The sequence below is a fragment of the Anguilla rostrata genome, chromosome 12 (assembly GCF_018555375.3).
Source record: "Anguilla rostrata isolate EN2019 chromosome 12, ASM1855537v3, whole genome shotgun sequence".
NCBI classification, from domain to species: Eukaryota; Metazoa; Chordata; class Actinopteri; order Anguilliformes; family Anguillidae; genus Anguilla; species Anguilla rostrata.
In genome coordinates, this window is record NC_057944.1 from 16737895 (window position 1) to 16753869 (window position 15975).

The 15975-nt window shown below is 53.9% G+C and overlaps 1 protein-coding gene across 1 annotated transcript in view; it reads right to left on the reverse strand.

Moving 5' to 3' along the window:
• Nucleotides 1-13071: 13071 nt before the first annotated feature.
• The window catches only part of zgc:153039 (uncharacterized protein LOC767698 homolog), a 41421-nt gene continuing 38517 nt past the window's right edge, over nucleotides 13072-15975 (reverse strand). The window contains exons 11-13 of the mRNA XM_064301858.1: nucleotides 15390-15564; nucleotides 14522-14668; nucleotides 13072-14439 (exon numbers count right to left, since the gene is read on the reverse strand). Coding sequence (XP_064157928.1) covers nucleotides 13514-14439; nucleotides 14522-14668; nucleotides 15390-15564 — 1248 coding nt within the window. The 3' untranslated portion in view covers nucleotides 13072-13513. The remainder of the gene's footprint in view (nucleotides 14440-14521; nucleotides 14669-15389; nucleotides 15565-15975) is intronic.

The following is a 15975-nucleotide window of genomic DNA, read 5'->3' on the forward strand; positions in this document are numbered from 1 at the left end:
ACTCCCCCTGTCTTTTTGTTTCTCTTCACGCCCCGGTGCACCCTGGGATCCGGAGGGCGGGCCTAGACTGCAGAAATGTTTTTGTATTATTTTTTTATTTAAGCATTTAATGCATATAAAAAAAAACGTATGGGATTGGGCTAGGACGGGTCGTGATCCGCCGTTTAGAGACGGCATTATCCTTCCCATAACCTTCACACAATTAGATTCTGCGCTGGAAAAAAACGCTGCTAATGGGGACTTGAGAAGCGCTCGCCCCGCCCGCCCTCCTTCTGGCACTGGATGAGGTGCTGTTTGTTCTTGGCAGTGGGGCAGCCGCAGCCATCCCTCTTGTGCAATTTCGGGACCTCACAAGCCATATGTCTCTTTGATTGATTGATCTTTAGATTGCTGATTAATCACTCCACCCTTAAGAGAGCCAAACAGAAAACAAGTCAAAGGTTAAGTAGCAGCAAAGCAGGGTGCCAGCCGACTGGTTTAAACTCCAACTGCACATCATTTGTTTTTCAGGTACTTTTTTCTTCTTTAAAAAGGACTCGGTGGACTGAGAACAACTGTGCAGGCAACAAGCTGTTCGATAAGACGGTACACATGTGGAGAAATCTCATCACTACAAAAAACATCGGGACGGTCAAACAGTGAGGAAGACAGCGGGAGCAGAGGAGGAGGAAGAAGGCAGGAGTGCAGTGGTTAGGAGAGAAAAGAAGCAGGAGGGTTAGAGGGGGAGGCATAGAGGTGGAGTAAAGGGCTGAAGAAGGCAGAGGTAGATGAGAACAGGAGGAGAGGGAGGAGGACAACGGGAGCAGAGAGGAATAATTTGGGGAGATTTAAGGGGAGTAGGAGAAGAGGTATAGGGGCTCCATCAAAGCTGGCTGACCGTAATTGTACACCAAGCATGCAGAGTGGTCCAGATCAGTCTTGGCCCAAGAGGAGAAATGTCAAGACAGCTTCTCAACCCCCCTGCACACCCTCCTGAAGACCTGAAACAGATGGAAGCATTGGCTCAATCAATCACTGTTTGGTTTAATTCAATCAAGCTGGGCCTGCCCTGTCCTTGTTATCTGTGAGGTGTCTGGATTACAATTCAGAGCAGCTCAGCACACCGAGTCTTCCCATAGGTGCCATTTCCACCAATCTCTCATCAGCAACGGCACCTGGGGGAAGCAGAATCAAAGGAACACCACGGTGACCTTTGACACTGCTGGCATCAGAACATGCTTACAACAGAGTACACAGGGGAGGTAGTGTTCCTCCAGGACTAGACAGGGAACGGAGGTTTTTATAGGATTGAGCAGCATATGTGAGTTGGACGATGTTTAGAGGGAGGTTTTATGGATTGGACAGCGTTTAAGCATAGATCTAGGAAGACATTACTGCTGTGTTTTATGAGATTGCTGTAGGACCCTACAGGCCATTGGAGAGGAGGGTGTGGGCGACACCACAGCGACACCACAGTCACACCACAGCCACACCACAGTCACACCACAGTCACACCACAGTCACACCGCAGTCACACCGCAGTCACACCACAGTCACACCACAGTGACACCACAGTCACACCACAGACACACCACAGTCACACCACAGTCACACCACAGTCACACCACAGTCACACCGCAGTCACACCACAGTCACACCACAGTGACACCACAGTCACACCACAGTCACACCACAGTCACACCACAGTCACACCACAGTCACACCGCAGTCACACCACAGTCACACCACAGTCACACCGCAGTCACACCGCAGTCACACCACAGTCACACCGCAGTCACACCACAGTCACACGCAGTCACACGCAGTCACACCACAGTCACACCGCAGTCACACCACAGTCACACCACAGTCACACCACAGTCACACCGCAGTCACACCACAGCCACACCACAGTCACACCAGCAGTCACACCCAGTCACACCGCACACACCCAGTCACACCACAGCACACCACAGTCACACCGCAGTCACACCACAGTCACACCACAGTCACCACAGTCACAGTCACCACACCACAGTCACACCACAGCGACGCCACAGTCACACCACAGTCACACCACAGTCACACCACAGTCACACCACAGCGACGCCACAGTCACACCGCAGTCACACCACAGTCACACCACAGTCACACCACAGTCACACCACAGCACGCCACAGTCACACCGCAGTCACACCGACAGTCACACCACAGTCACACCGCAGTCACACCACAGCGCCCCAGGTCACGTCCCGCTGTCACACCGCTCACACGCCCAGTCCCCACAGGTCTGCACCCGAGGCGCAGTAACAAACAGTAAACACGCGCGGCCCAGTAGCATCTTTCACTGCCGCAAGTGGCTCGCACGCGCTCTCAGTTTTATCTGACACAGGCCTGCCGGACGTGGTCGTAGGCAAATAAAACACGTACAACACACCACACACAGATGATTACACGCAAGGATCACCAGCTTACATATTATCTAACACAGAGCTCCAACCGTGTGTCTACAGGCAAACACACACACACCACCACACCACACCACACACAACACACCACACCACAACACGACACACCACTAACACACCAATGCACACTAAAAGAACACAGCGATAATAATTACTAAACGCCTGCTTCCCTCACCATGGTACCACCGCCCCCCCCACTCTCCACTGTATCAATATAACCCCCAGTGTAACTCCATAACCACCATAACACTAAAGACAAGAGTCCCTCAAAGGGAGGGGTTCCACTTATCGGGACCAGCACATGGTATGTTCACTCCGCCTGTCCTCAACGGAGAGGGAGCCACAGCCTGCCGGAGAGCACATTAAAAAAGGGAAAGAAGGGAGAAGTGCACATGGGGGAGTGAGGGATGGGAAAAAGACAAGGGGATAGGGAGAAAGAGAAAGAGGGAGAGAGAGAGGGGGACAATGAGAGACAGAGACAGAAACAGAGAGGGAGATCAAATCAGAGGTCTGTGGAGTGTAGTGAAACTTTCTGAACGCCAGTGAGTTCCAGTCTGTTGAGAAGAGAGGTCATTAAGCTTGGAGGTCAGCTGGAACTTTTAATCCGCTTTCAATTAAAACAAAAAAATAAACTCATGCTAATGTCTTAGAAATGACTCACACTTGGAAACCAAACTGAAAGTATACGTGGTCTGCAGTGTGCGTGTATGTCTATGTGTCACGCAACTGTTGGCTCGATTATTAAACGATTCCTGGCAGTAAAGATGAATTGGACTTGGCTGTCGGGGTACCGAACGCCAAACCAGCAGGTTGCGAGTTCAAATCCGACGCGACACAGCCGCCGCACAATAGGGCAGGGTACTTAACTTGAATTGCTTCAGACAACACCTATCTGTGCAGATGGATGAAAGCTGAATCTAATCTAAATTTAATCATGTACAGAGGACAATACTGCAGGCAACGGTGGGGAAAAAGGCGCAACCCACCGACCAGACATATAATATTTATACACCTGTTCATTTGCGGATGTGAGGGTGGACGCCGTTACCTGGCGACGGGGAGCAGGTCGTTTTGGAGCTGTAAAGCAAACGATGCCTGACAGTCTCATCTAAACCTGATCACGGGGGCCGCAGTTGTCCCCTTGCATACCGTGGCAATACCTCAGCGTGACCGCGCCGGTGCGGTGACTAATGCGGAGGGCTCGCCGCGCGGCTCTAACCGCTCAGCCCGTTTGAGGCGCGGCCGATCCGCGGGCAGGAGCCCGCGACTTTATGACCGATTTAATGGCTCTTTTTAATAAAAACTCATTTTACAGGTCGGGACTCTGCCGCGTCTCCTCTGTAGAGCGTAGTCTAACGGGGAGCAAATGAGAGACGGACGGAAGGCGAGAAACAGGAACAGAGGGAAAGAGGACAAGAAAGGACACAGGTTTGTTTGTAAGTGTGTGTTTTTGTGTATGTGTGTGTGTGTGTGGGGGGGGGGGTGGTTGACATAAATGTCAAGGTAACATTTTAAAAGATTGTTACAAGCACATAAAACAAAACCAGTTGATCCTCTCCTTCCACGGAAGCAAACCATTTATTTCCGTAATTTTCAATCTCTTGGTCTCCATCTCTTCCTCGATCCCTCCTCCTCATCTACACTTCCCCTGGCCCCCGTTTCCTCTTCCCTCGCTTCTTCACAGAACTCTGTCTGGTGAGGGGGACTGAGCGGTGATGGCTTTGCCATGTGTGTATGAGAGGTATAAATATGTCAGCGCTGGACACTCCAGTAGTTCATTGAGGATGAAGGAAAAACAATAATCCTCAAAAGGAAGTCAAATATACTCCCAGTGGGACCGCGAGAAGGAGAGCAGGGATGGGGCTGGAGAAGGAAAGAGTGAGTGGAAACGAAAGCGCCCCCCCTCTCCCGCACCTCCCCCCACCCCCACCGCGCCCTCACCTCCACAGTCTCTCACACCTCATCAGTCACCGCGCGTCCCTCCACCTGTCACCGCCGTGTTGGGACGGCGTATCCACTTTCACCGGCAGGGACCCCCCCCCGGTCACCTGAGCAGGGCTGGGGGAGGAAGCGCACACCTCCGGGGACGACCCGAGGGCCGGCCCGGAGAGGAAGCTCCACGGAGAGCCGCCGCGCCGCGAGCGTAGCGCGCCGCTACGCCGCGCGAGTTTAGCGGCTAAAGCGGCGCCAGCGTAGCCCTGCCACCCCCCCTCACTGCTTCACTCAAAACCATTCAGCGTCAAATGCATCATTTCTCCAGAGAGAAATACCTTCCCTTTCCCGCCCGTCCACAGACAAGCGTAAACAACTAAAACAGCAAACGGACAGAAGTACCCACCCAAAGTAGAATGTTGGCAGCAAATTTACTGAGACTTTGCATATTATAGACAGGAGGGAAAGTTAAGAGATTTAAATTCATCCTGTGACTTCATTTATTTTGCGCCAGCTTTCAGAAAACTGAAATTATGAACGGGGCAAAAGCCAATTATACCATTTAGTGGCAGTTTGTATTTCAGCAATCAAACACCAGCGGTGAAGGTGCGGAAATGCTGACCAGATCTGTAGCAAAGAGGCATTTGTGAGCATTGTGTTGGTGCATGTCATAATATTGACCAGCTGAATCATCCAATCACAAATCTGGAGCAGGAGCAGTGACATCATGGTCCCTACTCGTATATTATTATGATTTCAGAAATCGCACCCAAATTGCTCTTGCGGCTTCCAGTCTCTTTGTTACTCCCACCAGTGTCGCTAAATGTTATGTGTGTGCAAAGCATCGAATGCAAGCTCTGCAGAGTGAATAACAGCACGATACTTAATGCAGGGGAAGCTGCATCACACCAACTCACCCAGGACCCCTCTTCAGCTGGACCGCCCCAACAGTGCTGCTGCAGGAATGTCATGTGCCGAAGAGAGAAGACGCAAGCACATGTTCGGGGAGGGAGGGATGGGAAAGAGACGAAAGAAGAGAATCAGAGAGAACGAGAGGCAGAAAGGAGGAGAAGGAGCAAACAGAGAGAGCAAGAGAGAGTGGGGGGGGGGGAAATAAACAGTACCTCACAACGGTAAACACAACAAAACAACCGGAATGAAACAGAGAAATACGAGGTGCACTCGCTCCCCGTTTGTGATTTATCTCAATGCCACGCCTGAGAGCATTCAATCAGGAGGAAGTCTTTGTTTTACTGGGGCTGTGTCTTTTTTTCCGTTTTTTTTCCCATCAGGGAAAAATAGCTTCTGTTTAAGTACTGTGGATTCTGACTGTGAAACGAAGCCGAAGAACTGAGAGGACATTAGACCCACAAAAAAAACACACCCACACAAACACATAGTTTTAGAGAAAGAAAGTAAGGAACTGTGCCATACTGCATTCTCAGGGCAATCTATGCACCTGATTTACTGGGGAGAGACAGACATCCGGGACAGGACACCCCAAGCCCCCGATTTTGCCAGTAAGTGCCAAGCAGTGTGAACCATTTTACCAAAGCCTGGGCATGTCTCTGGACATGATGAATCTGAAGACATTAACCAGGAGAACCAGTCAGCGGAAGTAGCATACACTCCCATACTCACATTAAAATACACACAAGCTCACAGATGAAATAAATGGACCAAAGCACACATCCAAATACAAGCAAAATCTAACTCAAATGGATTTAATTATTGGGTGAACAAGGACCTGCACATGTGTGTCTGTTGAGACTGACTGCACATGGATGAAAGTGTTTGTGTGTGTGTATGTATGCACCTGTATATGTGTGTGAGAGTGTGTGCACGTGTGTGCGTGCGCGCGCGCATATCTATATGTGTGAGTGTCTGTGTGTGTGTGTGTGTCTGTGTACGCGTGCAAATCTGTGTGTGTGTGTGTGTGTGTGTGTATGGTCTCCCCTCATGTGACGCCCAGATGACGGAGGCTGTGAAATACTGCAATGTCTCCTCTCACTGATTGGACAGGCGCAAGATTTATTCCCCCCCCAACAACGGAGCCCCACCCGGTCCCACCCTCGCCGTGCTTCCCAGCTGTGTTCAACACTGGGCACCTTCGCCACAGCCAGCCACATGGGTCCCCAGCCTGAAATAGCCCCACACAACACACTGGCTCGAATGGAACCGGCCCTTCCATACCGCAATTGGTCCCAGCACGGACTCAACAGAGCATCAGAACGACGGGCCTCCTCTCAACACAGACCTGCCCCCTGGCACGAACCCACGACGGGGTCCCAACAGCCTGAACCTAGACCGCCCACATGCCACAGACACACTGGGGCCAGCAGACTGAGCACAGACCATGGGGTCCTCCAGCACAGACCTGCCCACAGCACAGACCACACTGGGGTCCTCCAGCACGGACCTGCTCAGAGCACAGACCACACTGGGGTCCTCCAGCACGGACCTGCTCAGAGCACAGACCACACTGGGGTCCTCCAGCACGGACCTGCTCACAGCACAGACCACACTGGGGTCCTCCAGCACGGACCTGCCCAGAGCACAGACCACACTGGGGTCCTCCAGCGACCTCAGAGCACAGCCACACGGTCTCCCCAGACGCAGACACCCCACTGGGGTCCTCCAGCACGGACCTGCTCAGAGCACAGACCACACTGGGGTCCTCCAGCACGACCTGCCAGAGCACAGACCACACTGGGGTCCTCCAGCACGGACCTGCCAGAGCACAGACCACACTGGGGTCCTCCAGCACGGACCTGCAGAGCCAGACCACACGGGTCCTCCAGCACGACTGCCAAGCACAGACCACACTGGGGTCCTCCAGCACGGACCTGCCCAGAGCACAGACCACACTGGGGTCCTCCAGCACGGACCTGCCCAGAGCACAGACCACACTGGGGTCCTCCAGCACGGACCTGCCCAGAGCACAGACCACACTGGGGTCCTCCAGCACGGAACTGCCCAGAGCACAGACCACACTGGGTCCTCCAGCACGGACCTCACACCCACTGCCTAGGGCTCCAGAGCACAGACACACTGGGGTCTCTCCAGCACAGACCTGGGTCCACTCAGAGCACAGACCCACTGGGTCCTCCAGCACGGACCTGCCAGAGCACAGACCACACTGGGTCCTCCAGACTGAATCCGACACACCACACTGGGTCCTCCACACGACTGCCAGAGCACAGACACACGTCGTCGATGCAACACCAGCACACGACGCCAGTACAGGAGCAGAGAGACGGGTCGCTGATGCAGACGCGCACGGCCAGCTCTCATGCACGGAACCTCTCTAAGCAGACGGACAGAAGAATGCAAAGGAAAATTTGATTCAATGTGTGGTTTGGCATTAAAATGCTGAACTGTGCAGACAGCAACCCCGCTCAGTGACATGGTCAGGATCAAAATGTCTGTAAAAAGACTCCTTTGAGTGAGAGTTGCCCGGTGTGGCATATATCAGTTGAGAGCAATTTCGGCACAGATCCACTAGTCTGCTAGGAAATGTGAGGGAGGAAATGGCAACATGGCAGAGAAACAGATTTTTGGCAAGAGTCCTTGTGTTTACTCTCGCTCTTCAACAAAGCAACTAACTGGCACATCACTTTCCCGTGACCCAGTGTCTATTATTCACATTACAGCACACAGAGCAACAGGAGATCTAGCACCATTCAAAAGAGCCGTAACCCTAACTGGCAATAAAATATAACATGACAACACACAGACTATGATCATCTTAGGAGCAAACAAGGCAGCAGCCTGAAAATCACAGACTGCCCCCGGCGAGGTGAGGCTAACTGTCCAGCGAAGGCGTGTCTGTCTGTCGCCGGACCTGGTTCATTCCGCCACAGACACCCTGCCCCGGCGCAGTCCCTGAGGTTTGAGGGGAGGAGGGCGTGTTTTTGGGTGTGCGGGTCAGAGAGCGGACAACGTGGCACACAGCCTCCCCCCCTCCCCCCCTCCCAAAGTGTGCAACAATCAGCCGGTGATTATTTCTGCAGCGGGGAACTGAACACTCGTTCCCTGGCCCTCGCTGCGCTAATCGCCGCCGCTCCTTCCCAACAAACAAACAGGAACAATTAGAGAGTTTGGGCGCGGCCGCGCGCCGCCTCTCCGCCGCCCCGACGCCGCCCCGGCGCCGGCGGAAGTAATCATTTCAGCGCCGTGCGCTCTGACAGCGCCCGCGCCGCGGCGCAGTCACCTGTGAGAAAAACAATCTCCTCATCCGCCCGCTGTCACTGCGCCCGCCTGCCGGGGGCGAGCGGACAGAGAGAGGACCGCAGGGAGGAGAGAGAGAGAGAGAGAGGGGGAGAGAGGGACCGCAGGGAGGAGAGAAAAGAGGGGGGGAGGGGGAGGAGAGAGAGAGAGGGAGGAGAGAGAGAGGGGGGAGAGAGAGAGAGGGGTAGAGAGAGAAAGGGAGAGAGAGAGAGAGAGAGGAGAGAAGAAAGAGAGAGAGGAGAGAGAGAGAGGGAGAGGGAGAGAGAGGAAGGAGGAGAGAGGAGAGAGAGAGGGAGAGAGAGAGAGGGAGAGAGAGAGAGAGAGAGAGAGAGGAGAGAGAGAGGAGAGAGGAAGAAGAGAGAGAGAGGAGAGAGAGAGAGAGGGGAGAGAGAGAGAGAAAGAGAGAGAGAGTAGATTTAGCAAAAAAAAGGAGACTAATAGTGGGGATATATAGATTGTAAAAGCTTTAAAATATCTCATAAGCTTATGCAATTCTATCTGTCCCCAGACATGCATACTAAATCTAAAAAAAATCCACTGACAAGTACAGGCATACGCGGGTCAAAACAAATACTTATTTAAAAATGTGAGAAAAAGAGCCTTTGGAGAATGCTTTCTGCTCTCTTCTGACTGTGGGTAGACAACTGTGACATTGGGCAGAGGAAGGAGGTTTATACAACTTAGACAATTTAAGGCCTTATAAACCTCATTGGCAACCGTAATGTAAATTCTGAACATGGTCTAATGCGCTTCTTCCTGCAAACATTTTTTCGCTTAAACTAAAATGACTTCTTACTTTTTTGGCAGAATAAAGTGACTTTAAATCACCTTTAACACACAGTGCTGGGCATATGACTTCATTCCACCTCCTGAACGCATTTACCTTTATGCTAGGCCACAGGTCAAAGGCGTGTCCCACGATGCCTCTGGAGCTGGGTGCACACAGGAGCGGACGCTAGGCTAGCCACAGACCCGCAGAACTGTAAAACAGATGACAGACTCGGTGTGAAGAAGCGCAGAGAGGAACGGGAAAGGAAGAACGACAGCAGAGAGAGGAGGAGAATAGAGAGAGACAGATGGGCGTTTTAATGACATTAAAGTGTTATAACTATGGAGACAGGGGACGGGGGAAATTACCCAGAATCCCTGTGTGATGGAGCCGAAAACCCGCAGCTGCTCCATCGGGGCTGGGGCGGGCAGGACTGGCTCTGGGGCGGGCAGGACTGGCTCTGGTCCATCGGGACCAACGGTGCAGGACAACCACACTGTCTGTGGTGTAAGGTACAAATACAGCAATGAAGCAGAGTAAAACACTGGCTATACGGAAGAGAAAAGTGAGAATTATACAAACGGAGAGTAGAGGAAAGGTTTTAATTGCCATATTTACCTGTGGCTTAAAATATCTTGTTCCCCAGACTTCACAACATGAAATGCTTTTTATTTTGTTAACATTTTGGGAAATGGGCAATACTTGATAAATGCACCACAATTTACCCCTCCTCCCATCCACCGTAATTGCAGGTGAGCGTGACCTCCACGCTCAGCATATCACATACTGCATGTTTTTTTGATCGGTTCTGCACAGATTTTTGAATCACTAATCAGACGGAGAGAATTATGCTAAAATGATGGTTTCATTAGGTTCACATTCTGCAACAGCAACATCCCCACAAACCCAGGACCCACCAGCCTTCGGTCCAGGGTGCACAGCTGTGTCCCGCCTGGGGGAAGGGGCAGTCCTCATCAGTCCTGTTCCCTGACTCATATTCTTCCTTCTTCTTTCTTCACTTGTGGAGAGAGGCAGCTCCACTAGTTACTGGGAGCCGGCTGGGGGGAGTGGGGGAGAGCGGGGGAGTGGGGGAGTGGGTGGGTGGGTGGGGGGGAGCGGGGGAGTGGGTGGGGGCTGGGAGTGGGTGGGGGCTGGGAGTGGGTGGATATGCGGCCCCCTCGCCTTGCTCAGTAATTGCATACAGACAGCTCGTTATCTCCGCAGATTAAACACCCACATCACACGGGAGATGGAGTAAACGACAAAATCAATGTGCGTGTCTCCGACGAGGAGTCCGGCGAGCCGGGGATCAGCCACACGCCTCAGGAGCAGAACACGCTCCGCTGGTCAGGACCCTGCGGCCTAACCCCTACAGCACCTTCATCAACATCACCACCAGCTCCCATCTGAGTGTGCGTGTGTGCGTGTGTGTGTGTGCGTGCGTGTGTGTGTGTGTGTGTGTCTGTGTGGGTGTGTGTTGTTGTACTGCCATGCGTGTGTGTGTGTGCGTGTGCGTGTGTGTGTGCGTATGTACGCATGCGTGCGTGTGTGTGTGTGTGCGCGTACGTGTGTGTGTATGCGTGTGTGTGCACGTTTGCATGTGTGTGTGTGTGTGTGTGAGAGAGAGAGATCAAACCAGAGGTCAGTGTAGTGAAACTTTCCAGTCTGATGAGAAGAGAGGTCATTAAGCTTGGAGGTCAGTTGAAACTTTCTTCCCCTTTCAATTAAAACACAAAACAAACTGATGCTAATATCTGAGTAGCAGCTGGCGCCATCGCGCGTTCCGGAGTAGAACCGCGGATGCCCACGCTCTCCCCAGCTGGCAGTGGGGCTCGCAGCATGAATCTGTCTGCGCTGGCACAGATGATCGGACAGTCCAAATTGGGATGGGAATTGGATGCGCTCAGACACACGTACGCGCACACTGGGCAATACACGTACCCAATTACCCCAAACTCACAGAGGCAAGACACAATGGGCCATTGAGCGCCTGCTAAACCCACTACAGGTAGGAATACAGATTAATTTAATTTGGCTGTGTACTGTGTGTGTGTGTCTGTGTCTGTATGTGCATGTGTGTGTCTGTGTGTGCCTGTGTGTGTCTGTGTCTGTATGCGTGTGTGTGTGTGTGTCTGTGTTGTGTGTCTGGTGTGTCTGTGTGATGGTGTGTCTGTATGTGCTGGTGTGTGTCTGTGGTGTGTCGTTGTGTCTGATGTGCATGTGTGTGTCTGTGTGTGTGTGTGTGTGTCTGTATGTGCATGTGTGTCTGTGTGTGTCTGTATGTGCATGTGTGTCTGTGTCTGTATGTGCATGTGTGTCTGTGTGTGTCTGTGTCTGTATGTGCATGTGTGTCTGTGTGTGTCTGTATGTGCATGTGTGTCTGTATGTGCATGTGTGTCTGTCTGTGTGTGTCTGTGTGTCTGTGTGTATGTATGTCTGTGTCTGTGTGTGTCTGTGTGTGTGTGTGTGTGTGTGTGTCTGTGTGTCTGTGTGTCTGTGTGTATGTCAGATCTGTAAGTAGGGAAACGGCTCAGAGAGCTCAGTTCCAGTGAACGGGGCCTCTCACACACAGTCTGTGTCTCATGTTAAATTAAAAGGGCAGAAGTGATTCGCGTTCAGAGGGAAGGGGACGGAAGGAGATCCAATCAGACTCCTGCTCTGCAGCGAGCGCCGCCGTGTGCATGCGCCTTAAGTGCCATTGTTCTGCCGGGACCATTGTACAGTCTGACAAATGTGACATTTTCACATGCTGAATGGGATCATTAAAACAGCTGTACGCCGCAAATGAGCCAACCGCGGCTCCGATGCGGCGGGGCAGACTCAAATGTGACAGGCTCCAGCTGGCACACCCTCCGAAACATCCACTCCACCTCCGGCTCCGCCCGCTCTCCCTCAGCCCCCGCTCCACGGCAACAAAAGCCACCTCGCACCTGCACCCGCACTCCCAAACACAGCAGAGCTCCAGCGTCCCCAGCTCGCTACGCGCACCGGGCACTCCCAAGCACAGCAGAGCTCCAGCGCCCCAGCTCGCTATGCGCACCGGGCAGGCCCAAGGAAGGAGTCTAACGGCCACTATGTACGCCGGGGGGGGGGCGGGACCGTCCTGCATCTCGGCCCCAGAGCTCGGCAAAGAAAGGCTGCGATCGGAGGAACGGGTCTGTCCGTCTCCCGCAAACCAAGGCCCAGAGGAGCGATACCTCAGGTACCTCAATACCCCCCAACTGCCCCTGGAGGAAAGAGAGCAGGTCTGCTTCCTGCACCCCCTCGCCGCACTTCCCCAGAGGGGCGGGAAATCACTCACCCACGGTCCCCCACCCCGCCTTCACTCAGGAGTAATAACATCAGCGTGACCTCATCTCCCTCCCCGCTCCACTTCCACCAGTCAGAAAACAGGGCTGAAAAAATCCTCTTTTCCCCCCCCCCCTTCAAATCCAGGACAAATCCAGTCAACTCTGCAGCGAAAGCCACTGCAGCAGACTGGCTGCCAGGCTCTCTGGCTCTCTGGCACTCTCAAAGCTCGCCTACAACCCCCCCATGCCCCCCCGCCCCTTCCCCCCCAATATCCTCTAACCTGGACCGCCGAAATTTCAAGTAAACTACATTTCTGCAACACCCCTCTTCTCTATGCCAACAGAGGTTTCCATAGAAACAGTACAGTATGCCTTTCCAAATAGCAAAATATGACATCTCTGCTACGCTTAAAAAAAAGATTGTTTATTCAATTATTTGTTTTAAGATATGAACACAATTTTGGAAACGTTACAGTGCTGTGATATTTTAAAACTTGTTTCTGGCCTTGTGTGTACTGCAGTTCAGCTAGACAGAGATCGCAGAGCCAGGAAGCCCACGGACGGCTCGAACCCGAGCACGCCCTGCACAGAATGTAGTGTACATGAGTGAACTCCATCAACATGATAACCATGATTGCCGTAAGAAAATACTGTTACTTTGGCTTTTTGATTATTTCATTAAAACTGCATTAAGAAAACGCCGGGTCCAGAACAATGAGGATAAAAGGTAAAGAGGCGCATATCTGCCTGCTGTCGCCTTCAGACCCAGAGCAGACAGAGACAGCCATTTTGTCACCTCTCTGTCCCCACTGAAGCCGGAGTGGCTGAAGGTGAGTGCGGGGAGGTTAAAGGTCAGTGGTGATGACGGGGGTGACCCCGTGGATGAGCAGCGTGGGCCCCAGGTCGCGGGTCAGCAGGTCCAGCTGGCGCAGGTAGGCCGAGTAGCGGCGGGTGTCGGCGGGCGGGCGGGGCAGGTAGAGGAAGCGCACGGCGGGCGGGGGGCTGGACTGCCCCTGCAGCAGCGCGTTGACCGCGTGCAGGTACTCGTCCGACAGACGGGTGGTGTTGCTGGGGAAGCTGTTGACGTAGTCGTCCTCCTCCTCCTCCACCGCGCCCTTCTCCTCGCCCTCGTCCTCCTCGTTCCTGCCGCCCTTGCCGCCCTCGCCCTGCCGCTGCCAGTGCAGCGCTGCCACCTGGTCCCAGGGCACGGTGTGGATGTCGGCCTGGATGCGCAGGTCCTTCAGCAGCTGGCGCAGCTTCTCCTCCGAGCCGCGCAGGCTCCGCCCCGTCTCCACGCACAGGAAGAGGCGGAGCCGGGCGCGCCGCCAGGCCCGCACCATGTTGAGCACGCAGGCCAGCTGCAGCAGGAAGAGGCTGCAGGTGTCCACGTAGCTGCTGCTGTCGGGGCGGAGCAGGTTGAGCGGCCACACGTCCACGTAGAGCCCCGCCCCCCCGCCGCGCCGCCCCAGCACCGCCGCCCGGTCGAAGCGGCAGAAGTAGCGGGCCAGCGCCACGTTCTTCAGCATCTTCACCGCGTCGGCGATCACCGCCACGTACTCCTGCGGGCCCAGCGCCTTGGCCCCGCCCTTGCCCGTCCCCTCCCCCCCGCCCCGCAGAGAGGGGAAGGCGAAGGTCAGCTGGTCCTCGGGGTCCTGCGGCGGGCCGGGGGCGTCCGCGGAGTTGCCCGTCACCTCCGCCGGGTCCAGGAGCTTGTCCTCGGGGGAACAGTCGTCGTAGAAACCCAGGACCAGGGTGTTGGGTCTCATCCCGCCTGCAGAGAAGACGGAGAGGGTGAGCGGAGGAGAGGAGAAGGGAGGGAGGGAGGGACGGAGGGAGGGAGAGACGGCACTGACCGAGCCCGGAGATGAAGAGCAGGTGCTGGACCCCGAGCCTGACGGAGCTGGCCAGCGTCAGGTTGACGAAGGCCTTGATGTTGAGGTGGTCCACCAGCGAGAGCCACGAGTCGTACCGCGACTGCAGGGGGTCGGAGGGCAGCAGGTCTGCGGGGGAGGGGCAGGAGACACGCATCACAGACAGGTCACATGACATGATGTGTGTCCTTACAGGATAACCTACCACTCTCTCTCTTTCATAACCCCCCTCCCAGCTCCAAACCCCGCCCTCTCTTACCCAGGTCTCCAAACCCCGCCCTCTCATACCCAGGTCTCCAAACCCCGCCCTCTCATACCCAGGTCTCCAAACCCCGCCCACTCGTACCCAGGTCTCCAAACCCTGCCCTCTCATACCCAGGTCTCCAAACCCCGCCCTCTCATACCCAGGTCTCCAAACCCCGCCCTCTCGTACCCAGGTCTCCAAACCCCGCCCTCTCATACCCAGGTCTCCAAACCCCGCCCTCTCATACCCAGGTCTCCAAACCCCGCTCGCCAGGTCTCCAAACCCTGCCTCACACCAGGTCCAACCTGCCACTGTCCCAGGTCTCAAACCCTGCCCTCTTCACACCCAGGACTCCAAACCCCGCCCTCTTATCCCCAGGTCTCCAAACCCCGCGCTCTCATACCCAGGTCTCCAAACCTCACCCTCTCATACCCAGGTCTCCAAACCTCACCCTCTCATACCCAGGTCTCCAAACCCCGCCCTCTTATCCCCAGGACTCCAAACCCCGCCCTCTCGTACCCAGGTCTCCAAACCTCACCCTCTCATACCCAGGTCTCCAAACCCTGCCCTCTCTTACCCAGGTCTCCAAACCCCACGCTCTCTTACCCAGGTCTCCCAGCTCCACGTGGCCCAGCACGTAGAGCCCGCTCTTCTTGATGTCGTTGATGAAGGTGATGAGGCTGGTGCTGCCCCGGGGGTTGGCCACCATCAGCAGCACCTGGGGCCGCCAGAACTTCACATGGTCCTTCCTCACATCCAGCATCAGCAGGTACTTACGCACCTGAACACAGGGGAGGGGCGAGGGGAGGAAGAAGAGCAGCACACAGTTACCATTTAATGCAGTTTTTAAACCAATTTTTCATTCCCAATTTTCTTTTTTTACCTAATTTTGCAATGTCTTCAGAAGCCAATCCATTCACTGCACTGCACATTTAGGAGCGTACAGGTAGAAAAGTGCTCCCTCCAAAGAGCATGTTTTCAACAGCCACACACACTCCGATCCGATTTACACTTTCACTTTACTTTTCAAAGATGTTTTAATGGTAAAAATGTATTGTATATATGTATAATGATGGTTATCATCGTTGTTACAACAATAAGGGATAACTGGGGCAATAGGCCCACTTTTACAAGGCAGAACATTTTTGGGCAAAATATACAAAATATTTTAAGTCAGCTAAGGTGCACATTT